The following is an 18,380-nucleotide window of genomic DNA, read 5'->3' on the forward strand; positions in this document are numbered from 1 at the left end:
GAGAAACGCACTGAAGTATACTATCAGCACATGAGGCTCGAAAGTATAGAACAAGCTATTTATTAAACATCAGTAACAGTAAGATAAATAATATCAGTATCATTTTATAAATTAAAGAAATAAACAAGAATTCCATATGTATAGAGAATGCGAGAATGTCCACATAGTAAAAAAACCGAGATACCTGTCGATATTGATCACAGCACACTCCACGCGTGCGACGTAAAGTATTTTAGACGCACGCAAATCGCGTGTGCGTGACATCATAACCGCGCGCCTACTGTGACTGTACTCAAGTCGGAAAGGAAGCAGACGCTCAGCCGACAAATAAAAATGGGTGGCAAAAATAAACAGAGAACGAAAGGAAATGTTCGGGTAAGAAGAATTAAAGTTATTCGATTTGTAACATTTTCCAGCTACAAGCCAAATCTGTGAAATAATAGCAAGGAGCCATTGTAGTTGACCCTAACTGGTCAGTTTGATAAACTAACGTATGTAAACCACATGATAGCTCGGTACAACAAATGATGTACATTTATGTACTTCCCGTCACCTATTGTATGAAAGTAAAGTGTTTATGAAACAGCGGTTCTTTTTATCGTGTATCGTTATGTAAACCACCCGACGTCACGTGTTTGTAGTGTAATCGGACTGAAAGTGCATGAGTTGAGCAATCATATATGATGATTGTGATGCGGCTGGGACACTCTGACCAACTGCCATAGGACTGTAATTAACTAGCTATGAAATGGTGATGAATATGTAATGGCAGCCCTGTGTGTTCTGCCTTTCAGCCGTCTAGCAGTGGAAGAGCTGCTGATCTGTTGGCCAGGGAGAGTGGCGTTGTACCCGGGTTTGTTGGATTCGGTGTCTCCACCTCCAGTGATCCAGGATATGTACCTGCAGTACAGGGGGCAGAGGAGATAGACAATCAGGTTGATGCAGACTTCCGCATGGTTCTTCGGAAGCTGTCCAAGAGAGATGCAGTCACAAAATTGAAGGTATCACTGTTGTCTAGTGGGCAAATGTTTCAAAAGGGATGATGTGTAAAATGTAAAAATGTGGATCACTAAGCACTATCACGGTCATTCTTGATCTCCACACGCATTTTCTTAAAGGGTTAGCTCACCCCAAAATGAAAACTCTTTCATTAATTACTCACCCTCATGTTGTTCTAAACCTGTAAGACCTTCATTCATCTTTTGAACACAAATGAAGATATTTTTGATGAAATCCGAGAGCTTTCTGACCCTGCATAGATAGCAATGCAACTACTGTATGTAAGGTATATTGTAAATGTAATAATTTATTAGAACCGTAATTTCAGTAAATTAACCATATATTGCTATCCTGTTGCATATGTAAAAAAAAAAAAAAAAAAAACAGATAAATTTCTATAAACCATTTCATTTGAATGACTCTGTAATTGAATGGCTCATAAATACTGGTTGATGTTTATTTCAGGCAGTACAAGAGTTTGGAGTGATGTGTCAAGAGCGACAGCCTGATGTTGTAAAAGGTGTCCTCCCATACTGGCCTCGGATCTACTGCCGAATATCAGTGGTAAGAGAAGAATCACAACCCTATCATTATTTGTATATTATTTTATTTATATGTTTATGATTGTATTTAATTTTTATATTTGCTTAAATGAAAAATGTTCAATTTAACATTATTCAAATAGTAATAATGGTTAAACAATTTTAAATGAAAGATTTTGTGTTAACTTAGTTTTGCATGTTTCTAATATTTATCTAGTGGTCTCAGAGAACCACACTTTATATAGAGAGTCAGCAAGAAGATTTAAATGATTAATTTAGTTGAAGGTTTGCTGAACAAGTTTATTTAATGTTTTCATCAGGACCATGATCGCCGTGTGCGAGAGGCCACCCAGCAGGCCTTTGAGCAGCTGATTTTAAAAGTCAAGAGGAATCTGGCCCCCTACCTGAAGAGCATCATGGGTCACTGGCTCATCTCTCAGTGTGACACATACTCTCCTGCTGCCTCGGCTGCCAGCGCTGCCTTCCAGGCCGCATTTCCCCTGAATAAACAACCAGAGGCCATCAGCTTCTGTAAAGATGAAATCCTGAATGTAAGCTTATCTTATGCTCATAGTGACGGAAAAAATGACAAACTGCAGAATTTTTGATGCATGTTGTCATTGCTCAGCTGAAGTTAAATATATCTAAATATTCTCTGTGATTTTCAGGTTCTCCAAGACAATTTGCTGAAAGAAACCGCTGACACTCTCAGTGACCCTCAGTAAGTGTATATGTACAATGATAGTGACATAAGTTTTGCTTGGTGACATTGTTATATTTAAAGAAAAATGCAGTGTGTTCCTTATTAATAATAATAGTAGTAGTTTATGTGTAGAATATATTACATTTGATTTATTTTGTTCATTTTTGTGCAGGAGTGTGCCAGAAGAGGAACGTGAGGCTAAGTTCATCCGTCTGTTGACCAGCTCTTTGCTAGCTCTGAAGAGACTGCTGAGCATTTTACCCGAGCAGGACAGAGAGCTTCTAAAGGAGCGACTGACACAACTCTTCACACAGGTCAAATTCTGGAAGTACAGTAAACACAAGACCCCACAGGTGAGCTGGGATCCTAACCAAACGTGACCATGACTAGCAACTCTGCAAGTTTTTATTTATGATACTTTACATCCACATTAAAATCTCTTTGTATGGTACTATTTGTTAGATGATTTCTTGATTATTATGTGTGTTAATATGATTCAGAGTTGTCTTTTTTTATTTGCTAGATTCGAGGGGCGTTTTTTGAGCTGATTGTCACCATGTGTGAGCACACACCCCAGCTGATTCAGGCAGAAGCGGCCCGAGTGTGTTCTTCTGTGCTGCTGTCAATCGACGACACAGACCCGGTGGTCTTGCCCCCTCTGTGGGAGGCAGTCCTCCATATTCTGTCCTGTGTTGATGTGAGACTGATTTTTATTTTTTTTACACCGATATACTGACAAATATGTTACCGTTTAATGGTTTGGAGCAAATCAGCATATTAGAATGATTTCTGAAGGATCATGTGACACTGAAGAATGGAGAAATTATGCTTAATTTTCATCAACAAATCTTACTAACCCCAAACCTAAATAGTAATTTAAATGAATAATTATATAAATCTTTATTTTACATAATAAACAACAAAAATATCATATTTTCTAGCTCTTGCATAAACCGAATTCATTCCAAAACGAATCTTGATTAATCTTATTGAAATGTTAGTGCACCTTAATGTTGTCTGTTGTCCGCTGTGATTCATAATGGTCACATAAACTCTGTGCAGAACTGCTGGACGCATGTCAGTGCCAGGAAAGGCGTGATGCCAAAGCTATGGGTGCTTCTTAAAGAAGGAGGTCGAGGTCTTGCAACATCTCTGCATCCAAACCTGCTCCCGTTTATAAGCAAGCTGCCAGCAGAGGTCACACAGCCCAACCTTGAGTTCTCTAGGACATTCCTCACATCTGTCATACAGGGGTAAATGTCATCTTCATAGAGTCATTCATCCTATAGTCATGTTCATTTTTACATTTGTTATATTCTACTAATTTAATATATTTTTCCATCAATAATTGTGTATATGTGTATGTATATATATATATATATATATATATATATATATATATATATATATATATATATATATAAGAGAAAACATTTAGCTTAATTATATATATATATATATATATATATATATATATATATATATATATATGTGTATATATATATATATATATATATATATATATATGTGTATATATATATATATATATATATATATGCATGACAATAAAATCATAATTATTCCAAACTTTTGACTAGTTGTGTATTTTTGCACTTTTTAATTGATGTTTTCCTTTATTCTGGTATGTTTGGTCCAGGCTGGCGAGCGATCGTACTAAGTCCAGTCCCTCAGAGAGTGCAGCCATAATTTTTGCCACAATGGAGTGCCTTCGGTTTATCATCCTGCAGAACATCGGAGACGAGCAGGAGCAGAGAATCATCCAGAACATGCTGATCTCAGAACAGGTCTGTAGATCACAAGGAAAAGGTCTCTCTCGAAATCTGCTAATGTCTCATGCATTGATCTCTCTCTCTTCACAGCTCCTGCCATTGATCGACAGGGCTCTGGGAAACCCATCGCTGCAGACAGGTCCTCTGTTCCCTCAGGTCTCAGATATGCTTCTGTCCTGGGAAAAGCGGGCAGTTGGGAAAGAGGCTCCCACCTTTCAAAGATTGTTGTCAGACTTCTGGGAGGGTCTGGGACGCTTGTGCACAACATATGTGGACTGTGTAGAAGCCGAGCAAACTCCCCTAGAGGGCATTGCATTGCTCCTGCAGATTATGCATAACCCGAAAAGTGCCAGTAAACAAACTAAGAAGAAAAAAACGGTGAAAATTTGCTTCACTGACAGAGAAGAAAGAGGCCAAGGAGAGGAACCTCCCAAGCAAACTCCAGCGGTGGAGGAGCAGCACTGTCCCTTGAGAAATGGACACCTGCTGGATTTGGTGTGCCAGCTGGCGGAGCTCAACATGGTGTACGTGAGCGACTGTGAGTCGGAAAGGCACCTGCGCTTCTTGTCTCAGCTTCTCAGGGCGTTCCCGAGTCCTAAGGTGTTCCAAGTGCTGCTGAAGCCGGAGGAAATGAAACCTGAAATGGGGCCGGAGCTCCGGCCGCTCGCTGAGAATGCAGCTGTCCACTTTCTCCTGCAAAGAGTGACTGTATGGTTAAAACAAGACAACCGGAAGGATACAGACTTCCTGGTGGACATGGTTTTCAGTTCCCTGCAGTGCTGCTGCTCCAGTGATGACAAGACATTGATCCTCAACCACATCAGTGTAAGAGACTCGATGGTTCGAGGGGACTGGGATATATTAAAACAATAAACCATAAGATGCTGTATTTCAGTGAATTTACCACGCACAAGGGGTATCATTAAGCATGATAAAGTTACAACACCAGTATAATAACAGACACTGGTCTTCAGTAAAGCATTGTATTTATTACAAAGAATAATTATTATATTTTCACAAAAGCCTTATAATAAAGCCTTATATAATATATTAGAAAACAGTTATTTTAAATTGTAATAATATTTCACATTACTGTTTTCGTAGTATTTTTGATCTTGGTGAGCATGATGGATTTCTTTCAAAAACAAACTTACTAACCCTGAATCAACAGACATTTTGTTTCTTATTTACGAACATGTGAAATCAATAATCAGTTATTTGTCTCTTTAAAACAGAGGGATTTGAATTGGAGTGTGATTCTTCAACTTATTGAAAAGGTACCTGTTTTTATTAAGCGATCTTTTCAGTTAAGTTATATTTAGCCTTACATTTTAAAGTGTTTTGCATTGAAGAAATATAAATGAACTAAATTTTCTCTGGTCACTTTCATGACACCAGGCCTGTGCAGATCCTGTCCGTTTGGAGGTGTTTATTGGCTGGCTAAGGGGTCCTGTGTTAGGGGAGAGGTTGGTGGGTCTGGCAGGAGAGCTGTGTGTGATGGGTCTGCGTGGATCCCCTTCTTCATCATCCCATCATGCACACGGCTGGCCTCTCATCAGCCTCGCTCTGTCACAGCAGCACAATAATGGTAAGTCTGCATCTCATCGCTACTCAGAAACTACAACCTGATCTCTCACATATAGCAGTTAAGACAAAACTGACCTTGTTTACTTTCTTTATACAAGTCCCTGGATCACAGATACGAAGAATTAAAATACCAGAGTCATTGAAGTCCTTGGTAGAAAATGTGTTCACAAAAATAAATATGAGTGACAGTTGAGTACTGGCATTTTTTGGAAGTCTTTCACCAAGGTTGCATTTATTTGATCAACAATACAGTAATATTGTGAAATATTTACAATTATATTATACTACAATATATATTATACAATTTAAAATAGCTGTTTTCTATTTTAATTTATTTAAAAATGTCACTTATCCCTGTGATGAAAAGCTGAATTTTCAGCAGCCATTACTCCAGTCGTCAATGTCATGTGATCCTTCAGAAATCATTATAATTGGCTGTTTTGACGCTGTGTAAACATTTCTTTTTATTATCAATGTTGAAAATACTTGTATTAATATTTTTTCAGTATGAATAGAAAGTACAAAAGAACAGCGTCCATTTGAAATATAAATCTAGATGTATATAAAAAGCATTCTTGCTGAAAAACTATGAATTTCTTCCAACAAAATAAATAAATAAAAAATCTTACTGACCCCAACATTTTGAATGGTAGTATATTAAGTTGCAAAAGAGTGGTTCTCTTCAAAGAAAATAATGCTGTTTCACCCTTTCTTCTCTCTACAGGGCCTCTCATTGGTAAGGTGCATGTCGAGCAGATCATTGACAAGCTTCACGCCACCCTGTCAGAAGCAAAGGGCATGTCAGACGCTGGGAACATGGAGCCGCTAGTCACTTTCATCTCTGACGTGGCTGCCACCTTCTTTTCTTCGGTTACGAGCTGCCTGCTGCTGGCGTCTGCTGAGGAGTTGCTTATGACTGTTTTCCAGCTTTGTGCACAGGACCAAACCATCACTCACCTCTCAGGTAGACTCCAAACAATCCAGAAGTTCAAACATTTGTCTATGTAGAATGTCGTTCTCTATTTCTCAACTGTTACACAGCAACAAACAATTTCTTCTCAATTATGTGTATTGCTTTTAAATGCATGTCTTATGTTTCTCGGCAGATGCTCTTCTGCTGAACCTGCAGCACGCCTACACTGTTGGCATTCAATCATTGATCACTAACCTGGGCGCAGGGGTCACGGAGGGCACCCTCCTCCACAACATTGCACTCTGGGTTAAAAGTCAGCTGCTCACCACACCGCTGACAGTCAAAAGGTCTTATAAGGACTCATCTTATGGCCTTTAGATAAATGTGCTTTCTCCAAATGCTGTTTATTTTTATTTTTTTAAGTTTGGATGGCTGAAAGAATTGTTTAAGAACCTGTCTCAATCTCCTCTGTTAATGTCAGTCTGCAGCTCCTGGTGCAGGCTGTGGAAAGTCTGGCTCAGACCATCGCCTCGGCCCAGAAGAGCAGCTGTCTCCTGTCTCAGTTTATCTGCTGTCTTAATCCTACTGAAGAGGAATGGAGTCGCATTAGACGAGCCCTGCTGCCTCAGGTACTCAGCCGGTCAAAAAATGACATTCACACAGGCCAAACAAGCCGGCAGCAGATTTTGAGAGGAAGTTCAATATCTTCAATATTTTCATAAAATTGTATTTAGAATGTACTCGTATGAACAAAATATTCCATTCTAATGAATTCTCTTTGTGCATGTCGGCAGTGGGTGAAACACCCTCTACTGTGTGGTCGTCTCAGAGTCACTGGTGAATACCCCAGCATGGACGTCTGGAGGATCAGGGAAACGAACCGGCTGCCGGCACACCTGTGTGTGAGTGCATTACTGGGCAGAATCATCTTCACTGCAGCTTCACCTGATGACCAGCAGGTGGAGGCAGACTTCTCTGAAATTCCTGATCTCAAACACATAGGTGAGACTCGTTCATTCATATAGATTATGGTAGCAGTGATCTTTTAAAATAATAATCATTGTTGCTCATGTATTACAAGCTCTAAAACGATAATTGAGTGTTTCAGCTAAAACATTTAAGGAGGGAAAACGCCTGAATTGTATTCATAGACTCAAACTGAGCAAAACATTCAATTTGGTGCAGATGCCAAAAAGTCGGGTCAGTTCTGATAGCTTGTAATGTAAATAATTAATTCAGTCGGTGTCTTATTTAAACGTATTGTCATTGTTAAAATGATAGTAAGATGGCTTTTATTTGCTAATAAAAGTGTAAACTCTCAATCAAAGAGTTGTTGAAGATCGTTTGATTTAGAGGCCTTATCAAATGTGTATCAAATTTGTTAGAATAGGCTTTATAGAGTTATAATAAAGTGTCACCAATATTGTTTTTAATGTAGTTTCAGAGATTTTCTATGGACTTCAGTGGTGTGAAGAAATGGAGCTGTCACCACTCATGGTGTGTGAATATCACAAACTGCTGCAGTCCTGGAGTTTAGAGCAGAGAATCCACAACAGCAGCCTGATCAAAACCACTCTCTTAGACACACTTTTCATAAGGTTAGCTCATTCATGTGTGTTTTTTTTTTTTCCTCCAAAATATGCTTTTTCATTATTAAGGATCTAGCTCAGCTGGGGATCTCGACTCCGACCACTAAGATCTACTTTCCTGCAGAGTTTAGCTGCAGCCTTGATCAAACTCTCCTACCAGTAACTTTCTAGTAAACCTCACCTGCCTTTAGCCCGAGTCACTCTGAAGACATCGATTAGCTTGTTCAGGTGTGTTTGATTTGGGTTTGAGCTAAACTCTGCAGGAAAGAGTTGAGAACAACTGGTCTAGCCCATGTATAGAATATATGTATTTTATTTTGTTTTTCATAAGCATCATTTATAGACCCTTTTATCCTTTTAAATCACAGGTCACAAGAAGAGGGCTCCCTCTGGTCACTAGCTCTGGCAAAATACATGCAGAACAGCAAAACCGAACCAAGCCACATTAAGGCCTTATATGACAATGTAGAAAGGTGAGACATCCCCAATACTTAATGTGTTAAACAGCACATGCTGATGTGGATGTGACCCTCCTCATGACCTGGAGGAAACTTCTAATTCTGCGGCTCTTGTGTGTGTCAGTTTCTTTCCTCTCTCAGAACACAGTGTAAGCACAGTGCAAGTGCTATGTCCATTTCTAGCCAGTGAAGAGAGAGAATCCCTCATCGCCTTGTGTGTCGCAGAGCTCCTTAACTGGCAGGACCGAGAGCAGGACTGCACTGATGGTGAGATTCAAACCATATACACACACCGCACATGATGAGTCGTGTAGGCTGAGCAACATCGATCTCACTCACTTCAGTGATGTGAAAAAGTAATGTTGTGTGTGTGTAGGTGTGTGGGGCTGTCTGGCTGTGCTGCTCTGCTGTCTTCAGGCCGACACGGCTGTGGAGGATGAGATTTTGTTGGCTGTCGTAGCCACGATTGCTGAATGGAGGAACAGTAGGGAAGAATGGTTCCTCTTCAACAGGTGAGACATTGCCTCAGCCGTGTGCACCTCTGTAATGAGGAAGACGGCAATGGCAGTAGTGTTCACTGTCAGAGCTGTGGCCAAGATGCTAAAGTGGGTGTTGCAATATAGTGGTTGACCACAAGTCAGTTTTTTGACAGCCAATGCCGATATCTTGGATAAAGTCCATATGATTTTTTTTATTATTATTAATATTTAAGAAATTGGAAATCATTTGACAATGGATAAAAAATATATATATATATGTAAATTAACCATGCTTATAATTTAGATGAGAGTATTTTCCCCAAATAAATAAATATTTAATAAAATATACTTAAAAAGAAAGTAAAGGCTGCAACCAGCAGGGCACTCAGTATTTTTGGAAGTTTTTGTGCACTGGGAATAATATTTTTCAAATAAAGCCAGGGTAGCCTTCATTTTACATACAGTACACAGTGAAAATGACATGAATATGACGGCGGGCAAATGCATAAAGCGCAGTTTAATTTGAAATCACGAGTTTAAAGTTTAAAGCATTCATTTCACACGGACCGACCGTCACACACGTGATCATGCTGGATACACATACACACTTCAGAGGATCTCACAGCTGGATTCGACTAAGTTGCAAGGTTTGTGAAATTAAATGTTCATTAGTCATTCAAAGACTTATTTAACTTATTCAAATGCATATTTGTTTAATGCTGGCGGCAAACGAGAAAGTATAATAATGTTTGCCTTTCTATTACTAATAGGCCTAATATAAAAGCAATCATTATAATCCTTTCTGTATACATTAATTCCTTTGTTTAACCATTCTATCGGATTATTAGACATACTTCTATTCGTATTAGACAGAACTGTTAAAGACAACAGTGAAAATAAGAGGATATATGTGCACTGTGTGTATATATATCCTCTTAAGTTTACATACCCCTTGCAGAATATCCAAAATGTTCATAATTTTAACAAAAAGAGGGATCATGAAAATTGCATGTTGTTGTTTTTTTTTATTGAGTACTGTCTTGAATAAACTATTTCACATAACTTATGTTTATATCTACTCCACAAGACAAAATTTTACATACCCTTAAATCTTAATACTGTGTGTCATTTCTTGGATCATTCATGATTGTTTTTATGTTTTGTGATAGTTGTTCATGAGTCCCTTGTTTATTCTGAGCAGTTTAACTGCCTGCTGTTCTTCTGAAAAATCCTCCACATTCTTTGGTTTTTTCATCATCTTCTGCATATCTGAACCCTTTCCAACAGTGACTGTATGATTTTGAGATCATCTTTTAAAGCTGAGGACTGTTGAGGGACTCGTATATAACTATTACAATAAAACATTTACTGATGCTCAAGAAGGAGTGGCAACACAATGCATAAAGAGCTGGAGTTCTAGCCATCTTCTAGATTGGCTGTCAGTCAATGAAATTCAATTTTTACACCACATGGCAAGGGACTGACTGTCTTTGAGTGAGTCTTTAAACAGTTCATTCAACTGCATGTTCAAAAACATTGATTCATTCAAAGAGACATGTAATGAACAACACTGTCGAAATTATTTTTGTACAAATCAGTATGGTGTACATTGTGTTATCATTACCAACTTTAATTTAATATTCAGTACACATGCACAAAGTGTAAAACGAGAAGGGTGTAACCTTACAAAGAAGAAAATGTAAATCGCTCTGTTGCTGCTGTTCTTGCATTCCTCTGCGGTTGGCTCGTCAATAGCGCGGTATTGCGATATTGCGGTTATCATGACTCCCTATTATAGTTATCATAACAAGCAATCTGTCCTTTTTCAGTGACCTTGGAAAAGTTTCAGCTTCATGGCTCTTATTGGCTGTAGAAATAATGCGTTTCCTGTCCTGGGTGGTGGATAATTCTCCTACAGTCTTGGGAAACACTCATTGGGATCTCCTGCTCTGCTCCATGCTGGCATGGCTTGAGGTGAGATTTCTCCCTCTTTATTCACACTGTTTGTATGCAGTAGACAGGCTCACAGAGACACTTCCCCTGCACAATAAAATCTGCATTTTGAAAAGATTTTATTTTAATACCAGATGTAAATCAGATCTGAAATGCTTTACACATATGGCTGATCTTATAAATAATCACACTTACTAGAACCGTGTTGCATATAGGCGACATTCATGCATATGTCATTTTTAATCAGCGCAACATGTAATTGCGTTGTTTTCACAGACTGCCCGTGAGAACACCAGCATGTTCTGGAATCCTTGGGTACAGCTGTTTGTGTGTGCAAACTGTGAGCTGATTGTGAGGCTGAGTGAGTTTTTCACATCGCCCCCTGCTGGTGTGGAGGAACAGCTTCCTCCAGAGTTGAAATCTGAGTGGAAGGAGTTCTTTTTGGAGGGAATTCACAACCTTCTGCTCCCAATGCTTATTAAAATCCCTGGTGAGTCGACTTAACAAGAACCTTCATGTTTAGTTTGTGGTTGAATGATTAAAAAAATAAAATAAGTAAATTAAAAAATTATATCGACACTACTGTAAAGTTGGGGGTCAGTAAGTAGTTTCATGTTTTTGAAAGAAGTCTTAAAATGTAATTTATTAATGCGATAGTAAAGCTGAATTTCATACTTCAGAAATCACTGTAATATGCTGATTTCTTATCAATGTTAAAAACAGTCATTGCTACTTAATATTTTAGTCTAAATCTTGACATTTAAAAAAAAATCTTACCAACCATAAACCTTTGAACAATAGTGTATATGTAAATGTTTCAAAATATGCCATCTTAAAAAAAGTGTTTGGCTGTTGTGCTAGTGCTTTAAATGGGATGCATTTAAAAACACAACTTATATAAGAAGGTTTGAACTAAAAAAAAAAAAAAGAGAGAAATTCATATTAGAAAATTACTGTTACAATGTTTCAAGTATTACAGGATGGCATATTGGTGCCTATATATTTTTATAACTTTTAACAGTATTTTTTTATTAAATCATATGATATTTACATACCACTCCACCTGAACTACTGAAATCTCCCCTTTACCTTAAAACATGCTGATAACCACCATAATAATACTGGCGGTAAAATAGAAAGACAGGCTGTCCAATAAAACATGGGCGGTACTCAAATATAGATGGTGAAAAAGGCCATAAACAAAAACAAAACGGCAACAGTACTAAATGCAGCAAATGTTAGCTAAATAACAAAATACCTTAATGATAACAAAAATTATGTATATAAGATTAACTATATAATTATACATAATGTCATGTGGCGACTATTGGAAATGTTCTACTGTTTTGACCATAAATTGTATTGTATTTATAGTTTCTACAATTGCATAAATTGCAAAAAAAAAAAAAATGTATAGTATAAATTAAAGCTCAGCCACTAAACAAAACAAGCAAAAAAACTATTTAAACTTCGTAATCATCTGTTTGCCCAAATGGCATGGTGACTCATCTCTAGTATTAACCTAGAATTCATTTTTATACTTGTATCATTTATAATTTTGATATTTAATGGAAACATGATGTCTGGTGGGTAAAATGTCAAACTTTTGTCTCAGCGGACTTTACAGAGCCAGATGATCCTTTGTTCCCCCTGGCGGTGTTGAGGGCAGTGGGGGAGGCTCTTACCTACATCCCCGTGGAGCTGCTCACACAGAATAAACTCCCTCCTCGGTTTGTAGCTGACCAGAGGAGCAGTCTGCCAGAGCCCCTCCAAACCCTGTTGAATACCCTCTCACCCCTCCTGCTCTTCAAAGCCCGGCCGTTACAGCTCGCAGTCTACCACATCCTTCACAAGTACAGACTCTGTTACCACCTTTAACTCATTTAACTGTGTCATATCATGGAAAACTTACTTTTGATCAAGGAATGGTTACCCAAAACAATTTGAAAATTTTATTTGTTTTAATTAATTTTTAGCATTACACCACTTGCTCGCCAATGGATGCAATTATTTGAAGTTAAAAACAGCTTTATGAAGATTTTTTCCCTTAAAACTTGCAGCTTTTCACTTCACAAGGCATTCATGGACTGGAGTCGTGTGGATTACTTATGGATTATTGTGATGCTTTTATTAGCTGTTTGGACTTTCTTTCTAATGGCACCCATTAAGTCTACTGGACTAATGGCAAGCAAGTGATGTAATTGTACATTTTTCCAAGTTTGTTGCGATGAAGAAATACATTTTTATACATCTTGGATGGCCTAAGGGTTAATACATTTTCAGCAAATTTAGATTTTTGGGGGTAATCTTTTTTTTCTCGAATTCCAGCAAAATGTAGATATATTTTAAATGCCCTTTCCCATGATCAGCAACCATAGGCACATTAGCGTATAAACAAAGTTTTAAAGGAACAGTAGCAAAAACAACCTGTACTAAAAACTGAAAGGGCAGAAAATGGTCATGTTAAACCAAATTACAACTGTTTTTGGTGCAAGAAAAATTGTTTAACATAATAATTGGACTTGTGGGGAAAAGTAAAATGCAAAGTTTAGAATACCACCTTAAGGTTATCTACCTGTTCTGCAGCGTCTGCAGAAACGCTATAATGGACTTTCCTGTAAGTTGCTTTGGTAGGAAAGTATCTGTCTAGAACATAATTGTATATGTAATTGAAATAAATACTCCAAGGGACGGCAACTTTTTGCATCGCCTTAAGGTCATATTGTACGGAAGAAGTTTAATCCACAATGCGTTCCGCTTTGGGTTTAATTAAATATGCTTCATTGAGAGCACAAGCCTCTGGGAGAGAAACGGTTTTATATTCCACGGGGTTAGCTGAGATCTCCTCTGTGCTGTTGCTGTAATGCTATGTCCATTACAAGGCTTTGAATGAGGCTCAGTGCTGGCGTTGAATCGTCTCAGGAGAAATGTGAGTGATGTGTTCGTGTCTTACAGGGTGATGCCTTTGTTGCCAGAGAGCGACAGCGAGAGTGCCAGCGCTAAATCTGATGACGAAGATGGAGAAGAACCATGCTTGTAAGACACACAAAGACACACACCGGCTCTTAAAAGGCTTTGGATATGTAATGCAGAATAGATCCTGTAGATTTTAAAATTACTACAGGGTAAAATAATTAAAGAAATGCAGTAACATTATATAAATGTTTTTTTTTATTATTGAATTGCATTTTTAACCCTTATTTGTTTATTATTTAAGATATTTTATTATTTAAAAATGTTTAATATTTGCTTTATTTTTAATTATGCTATTATTATTTTATTTTTTGGCCACCCACAAGTTAAATGGTATCCTGGCAACTTACTGTGTGCACTTCCTCTAGGTCTCCTCCAGCAGCGTTAATGAGCATCCTGTCTGCCACAGAAGAGCTCTTGGAGAGTATTCTAGGTGGTGTGCAAGTCGGCGAGTTTGCAGTAGTGCAGCCCCTCAGTATGGAGCACTGCTGCATTCTGGGATATCTTCTGGCCTGGAAACTCCTCCTCACCTTCTTCAAGGCTTCTTCATCTCATGTAAGTCTTTAGTAAGTCATATGGCTCTGGAAAGATGTCAGTCATGGTCTCATCCTTTTTAATAAACTTTTAACAGAGACGTTCTAGAGGTTAACTGATCTGTCAGATGTGTCCGTCTCATTGTGACCGAAGAATTGAGAGATAATGTCACAGCTTTCATCTCCCCAGCTCTTTATGATTTTGAGTGAAAGTGAAAAAAGGCTGCAGAATCTTTCACGTAGTGAAAATGTCTGTTTTTGTTTGTCAGCTCCGAGCTCAGTACTCTCTGCATTTGAAGAAGACTCGCTCTCTTCATAAACTCCTCCTTCACCTGTTCCGTCTGATGCCAGAGATCCCATCAGTGCCTGGGCAGCCAGCAGAACCCTCCAGCAAAGAACCCAAAACCTTCTTCACTGAGAGTTTGTCTCTCTCACCCCGGAGTATGTTATAGATCATTTATAACCGTAATTCTCAGCTGGTTTAACCACAGGATTCAACACACTACCAAAATGATTTATTGTATATAAAAATGTTGATAAAACCAAGCATTAAATATGGGATATTATTAGTAATGAAAAAAAGTAATACTTTTTATTTAGTTTCATTTTTCATTCAGTTTTATTTTATTTTGTTTTCATTTTACATTTTTAGCAATTTTGTTATGTTTTGGTTATTTATATTATTTAAAAAAGCTTTTATTTTATTTAAATTTTAGTCTGTTTAACTTCAACTCGTTTCAATTAGTAGTCAAGGCAACATTCCTAATTGTTTTGTTTTTTTTAAGCGTGTTTTTCATCTATATTTACATTATATTTCAGCTTCATTTTAATTACTGAAACTTTATGGAAATTACAGAGTTTTAATCGTTAGATTTAGTCATCGGTACCAACACAGTCTGCTAACTGTGACCTGATCAGAATAAACCTGCAGCCCATCAGTTGACCACCAATTATTTCTAACATTAATGTATATCTCCCGGATCTGAGGTTATCTCAATAAGTGTGTGTGTTTTCTAGAAACTGAAGGCCTGCAGTTTGAGGTTCCCCATCTGGCCTGCTCCGTATACTATGGTGCGCTGAAAGACTTGCCTGCAATGGTGCGTCTGTGGTGGAACAGCCAAGAGAAACGGGTCTTCAGCACGGTGGATAAATTCACCAGCAAGTACGTCAGCAGCGTTCTGTCTGCGCAGGAGATTGCTTCTGTGCAGTCCAGCACCCAGACCTTTGAGAACATGATGGTGAGCTGTGGTGGAAATTTAAGTGTATGAAAATAATGGGTGCTTAAGTTAAATTAGGCATTGTGATCTGATGTGATTGGCATTCTCAGGTGAAAGCACGGTCTGCCACGCGGGAGGTGATCGCGACTTACTCTGTCGACGATATCTTCATAGAGCTGGTGATTCAGCTGCCTCAGAATTATCCGCTCGGCTCTATCTTAGTGGAGAGTGGGCGGAGAGTGGGTGTGGCCGTTCAGCAGTGGCGCAATTGGATGCTTCAGCTCAACACGTACCTCACACACCAGGTACAGGGAGTACAAAATGTTCTCCGTTTAAACCTTTTAAGATATATGCAGTAACATTTAGCTTAATACAACTAGCTTGTCAAAAAAAAAAAAAGGAAATATTTTTTGGGCCATTGTTGCTTTAAAAGGTTGGCTCTTTATCTAATGCAGTAGTATTTGTACATCCCCCTCCCCCCCTTTTCTTTTTAGATTTGAATACTTTTGGGGGCTGCTGTTAATGTTGCATGTTTAGTTTGGGTTTAGCCCAGTTGAACTGGTTTATTAAAGTAACAGTTAAATGCCCGGAGTGATTTATTTTGAATAACTGAAAATGCCCCGACTAATTTAGATGATGTGTTTGTGTTTGGTAGAATGGCAGTATTCTGGAAGGTCTGTCGCTGTGGAAGAACAATGTTGACAAGCGTTTTGAGGGGGTGGAGGACTGTATGATCTGCTTCTCTGTCATTCACGGATCCAATTACTCGCTGCCAAAGAAAGCCTGCCGTACCTGCAAAAAGAAGTTCCACTCCGCCTGTCTGGTGAGTGCCACATACAGCATCTTTTACTCTTCCATCATGGTTATTTTTAGATGAACGCTTTTAAAACATAGTAAGTGTAGTTATGAGCATTTGGTATTTTATGAATTTAGAGAACTAAAATATCTGCAGTTTAAAGTTTACATGGCACCCATTTGAATTCTGTAATCTGACGTGTTTGTGTGAAACAAGATATTCAATGATTTTCAGAAAGTAAATGAGCTCAATTTTGATTTTGTGTTGAGTTTTAATGTTCTTATTGGCACTATGACTGAATCCCTTTCAAATCATAGGTTTCAAATTCTGTAAAAGGTCACCAGTGCACTTGAAACTGAATAATTTCTCATCCGCAGTGAAGTCCTCAATCTGTCACCATTTATTACCTCAATTCTGCAGATTTTTCAGAATCAGCAAAATGTGCAACCGTGAATGATCTCGAATGCTTCTGGTCCCTCACTGACCGGTTGTTTCCATTTCCTTTCATTCCACAGTATAAATGGTTCACATCTAGCAACAAATCCACATGTCCTCTGTGCCGGGAGACTTTCTTCTAAGCCCTACCTCCATGGACACAAATAATAGGTGAATGACATCCTCGGCAAACAGCTGACTCAGAAAGAAATGTTCTGTTCGTTTGTTTGTACATTCGATTTTTGCAGTGCTGCAAATTACCATGGCTTTTTAGATTCTGACTCTGAAAATGCATCCAACAACACCCGTCACAAACAATAGAAAGAACAAACAGTCGGAATCCCACAGAACAAAGTACCCGGATTGGATTGAAGACGGCTTGACAGGACAATGAAGGCTTAACAAGCGGGAGATTTCATGGCCTTAAAGGAATAGTTCACCAAAAATCAACATTTTGTCCTTATTTGCACTCATGTCATTCCAAACTTTTTTCATGTTATTTTTGTGTGGAACAGAGAACACAGACACTTTTTTTTTTCTTTTTCTCAACACATCTGTCTAGCCCCCAATAAGAAGAGAGTATAAATAAAAAACTAAGTATAGTACAAGATGCTGTAAATAGAAGTCATATTGTAGCTTAGTGAATGGCATAAAACATAGGATGTTGTACTCTTCTTGTTTTAATCAAATGTAGCTGCAAATAGGTTTAGGATGACATGGGTAAATAATCACAAGATATGATTTTTTTTTTTTTTTTTGTGTTTCTTTAAAAAAAAAAATGTCCAATGTGGCAAGATGGTTCATCATATGTAAGGTTACATAAATTTGAAATTCGTAGGTAGATCTTCTGGTGAAATCAAAGTGTTCATAGCTTCTATTGATGTTCTGATAAACGTGGGACCATATGGATGACCTGTATAGAAAATAATCTACAGAGTTTTGGCTTTTTATCTCCGCTTGATGATATTTTGTATAATGACACCGAATACTGTATGCTGCAGAGATTTCTGTTTGCCTTGATCTTTGGTTGTCATGGATTGTGTAACATGACACAATTTGTGGTCCTGAAATACAGATCATACTTTCAGCCTCACTGTTTATCATATGTCATTTTACGTAATCAGCTTCCGTCAATCACAGTGTGTCACACTATCTGTGCATTTGTGTCTGTTCCTCAGAGTCACTGTATCTTATCTGTTGAAGCTGCAAGGTAAGCTGCCGTTTGCATTTACGCGTGGAAGACAATCATTGAAGAATAATTTCAGAGGCAAAAAAAGCTTGGTGATGAAAGCACATCTAATTCAGTCAGTTGCTCGGCTATTAATATTTAATAGACGTTCCCATTGAAGAGCCACATGTATTGCATGATGCAGAACACTACCTGAAACAAATGTGAACAAAACCATGTCTCTC

The 18,380-nt window shown here is 38.1% G+C and overlaps 1 protein-coding gene across 1 annotated transcript; it reads left to right on the forward strand.

Moving 5' to 3' along the window:
• Positions 1–263: 263 nt before the first annotated feature.
• Positions 264–18,060, forward strand: LOC128021256 (E3 ubiquitin-protein ligase listerin). The gene is made up of 30 exons (XM_052608325.1): positions 264–375; positions 795–1,001; positions 1,465–1,563; positions 1,862–2,092; positions 2,210–2,262; positions 2,417–2,597; positions 2,768–2,941; positions 3,307–3,497; positions 3,902–4,049; positions 4,125–4,859; positions 5,270–5,311; positions 5,433–5,622; positions 6,346–6,585; positions 6,728–6,881; positions 7,016–7,163; positions 7,329–7,536; positions 7,973–8,132; positions 8,492–8,596; positions 8,706–8,848; positions 8,958–9,093; positions 10,890–11,034; positions 11,290–11,503; positions 12,629–12,866; positions 13,969–14,049; positions 14,355–14,541; positions 14,789–14,960; positions 15,537–15,757; positions 15,847–16,041; positions 16,392–16,559; positions 17,048–18,060. Exons 1-30 carry the CDS (start codon positions 334–336, stop codon positions 17,108–17,110), a joined length of 5,271 nt encoding a protein of 1,756 aa, XP_052464285.1. The 5' UTR covers positions 264–333; the 3' UTR covers positions 17,111–18,060.
• Positions 18,061–18,380: the final 320 nt, after the last annotated feature.

The sequence above is a fragment of the Carassius gibelio genome, chromosome A10 (genome assembly GCF_023724105.1).
Source record: "Carassius gibelio isolate Cgi1373 ecotype wild population from Czech Republic chromosome A10, carGib1.2-hapl.c, whole genome shotgun sequence".
Taxonomy (NCBI): Eukaryota; Metazoa; Chordata; class Actinopteri; order Cypriniformes; family Cyprinidae; genus Carassius; species Carassius gibelio.

Excerpts from the sequence above, each read along its gene's own strand:
- LOC128021256 (XM_052608325.1), top strand. The coding sequence starts at position 334 with ATGGGTGGCAAAAATAAACAGAGAACGAAAGGAAATGTTCGG. Across the intron at positions 4,860-5,269 it reads TGATCCTCAACCACATCAGT|AGGGATTTGAATTGGAGTGT; the intron begins GTAAGAGACTCG and ends TCTTTAAAACAG. Across the intron at positions 16,560-17,047 it reads AGTTCCACTCCGCCTGTCTG|TATAAATGGTTCACATCTAG; the intron begins GTGAGTGCCACA and ends TTCATTCCACAG.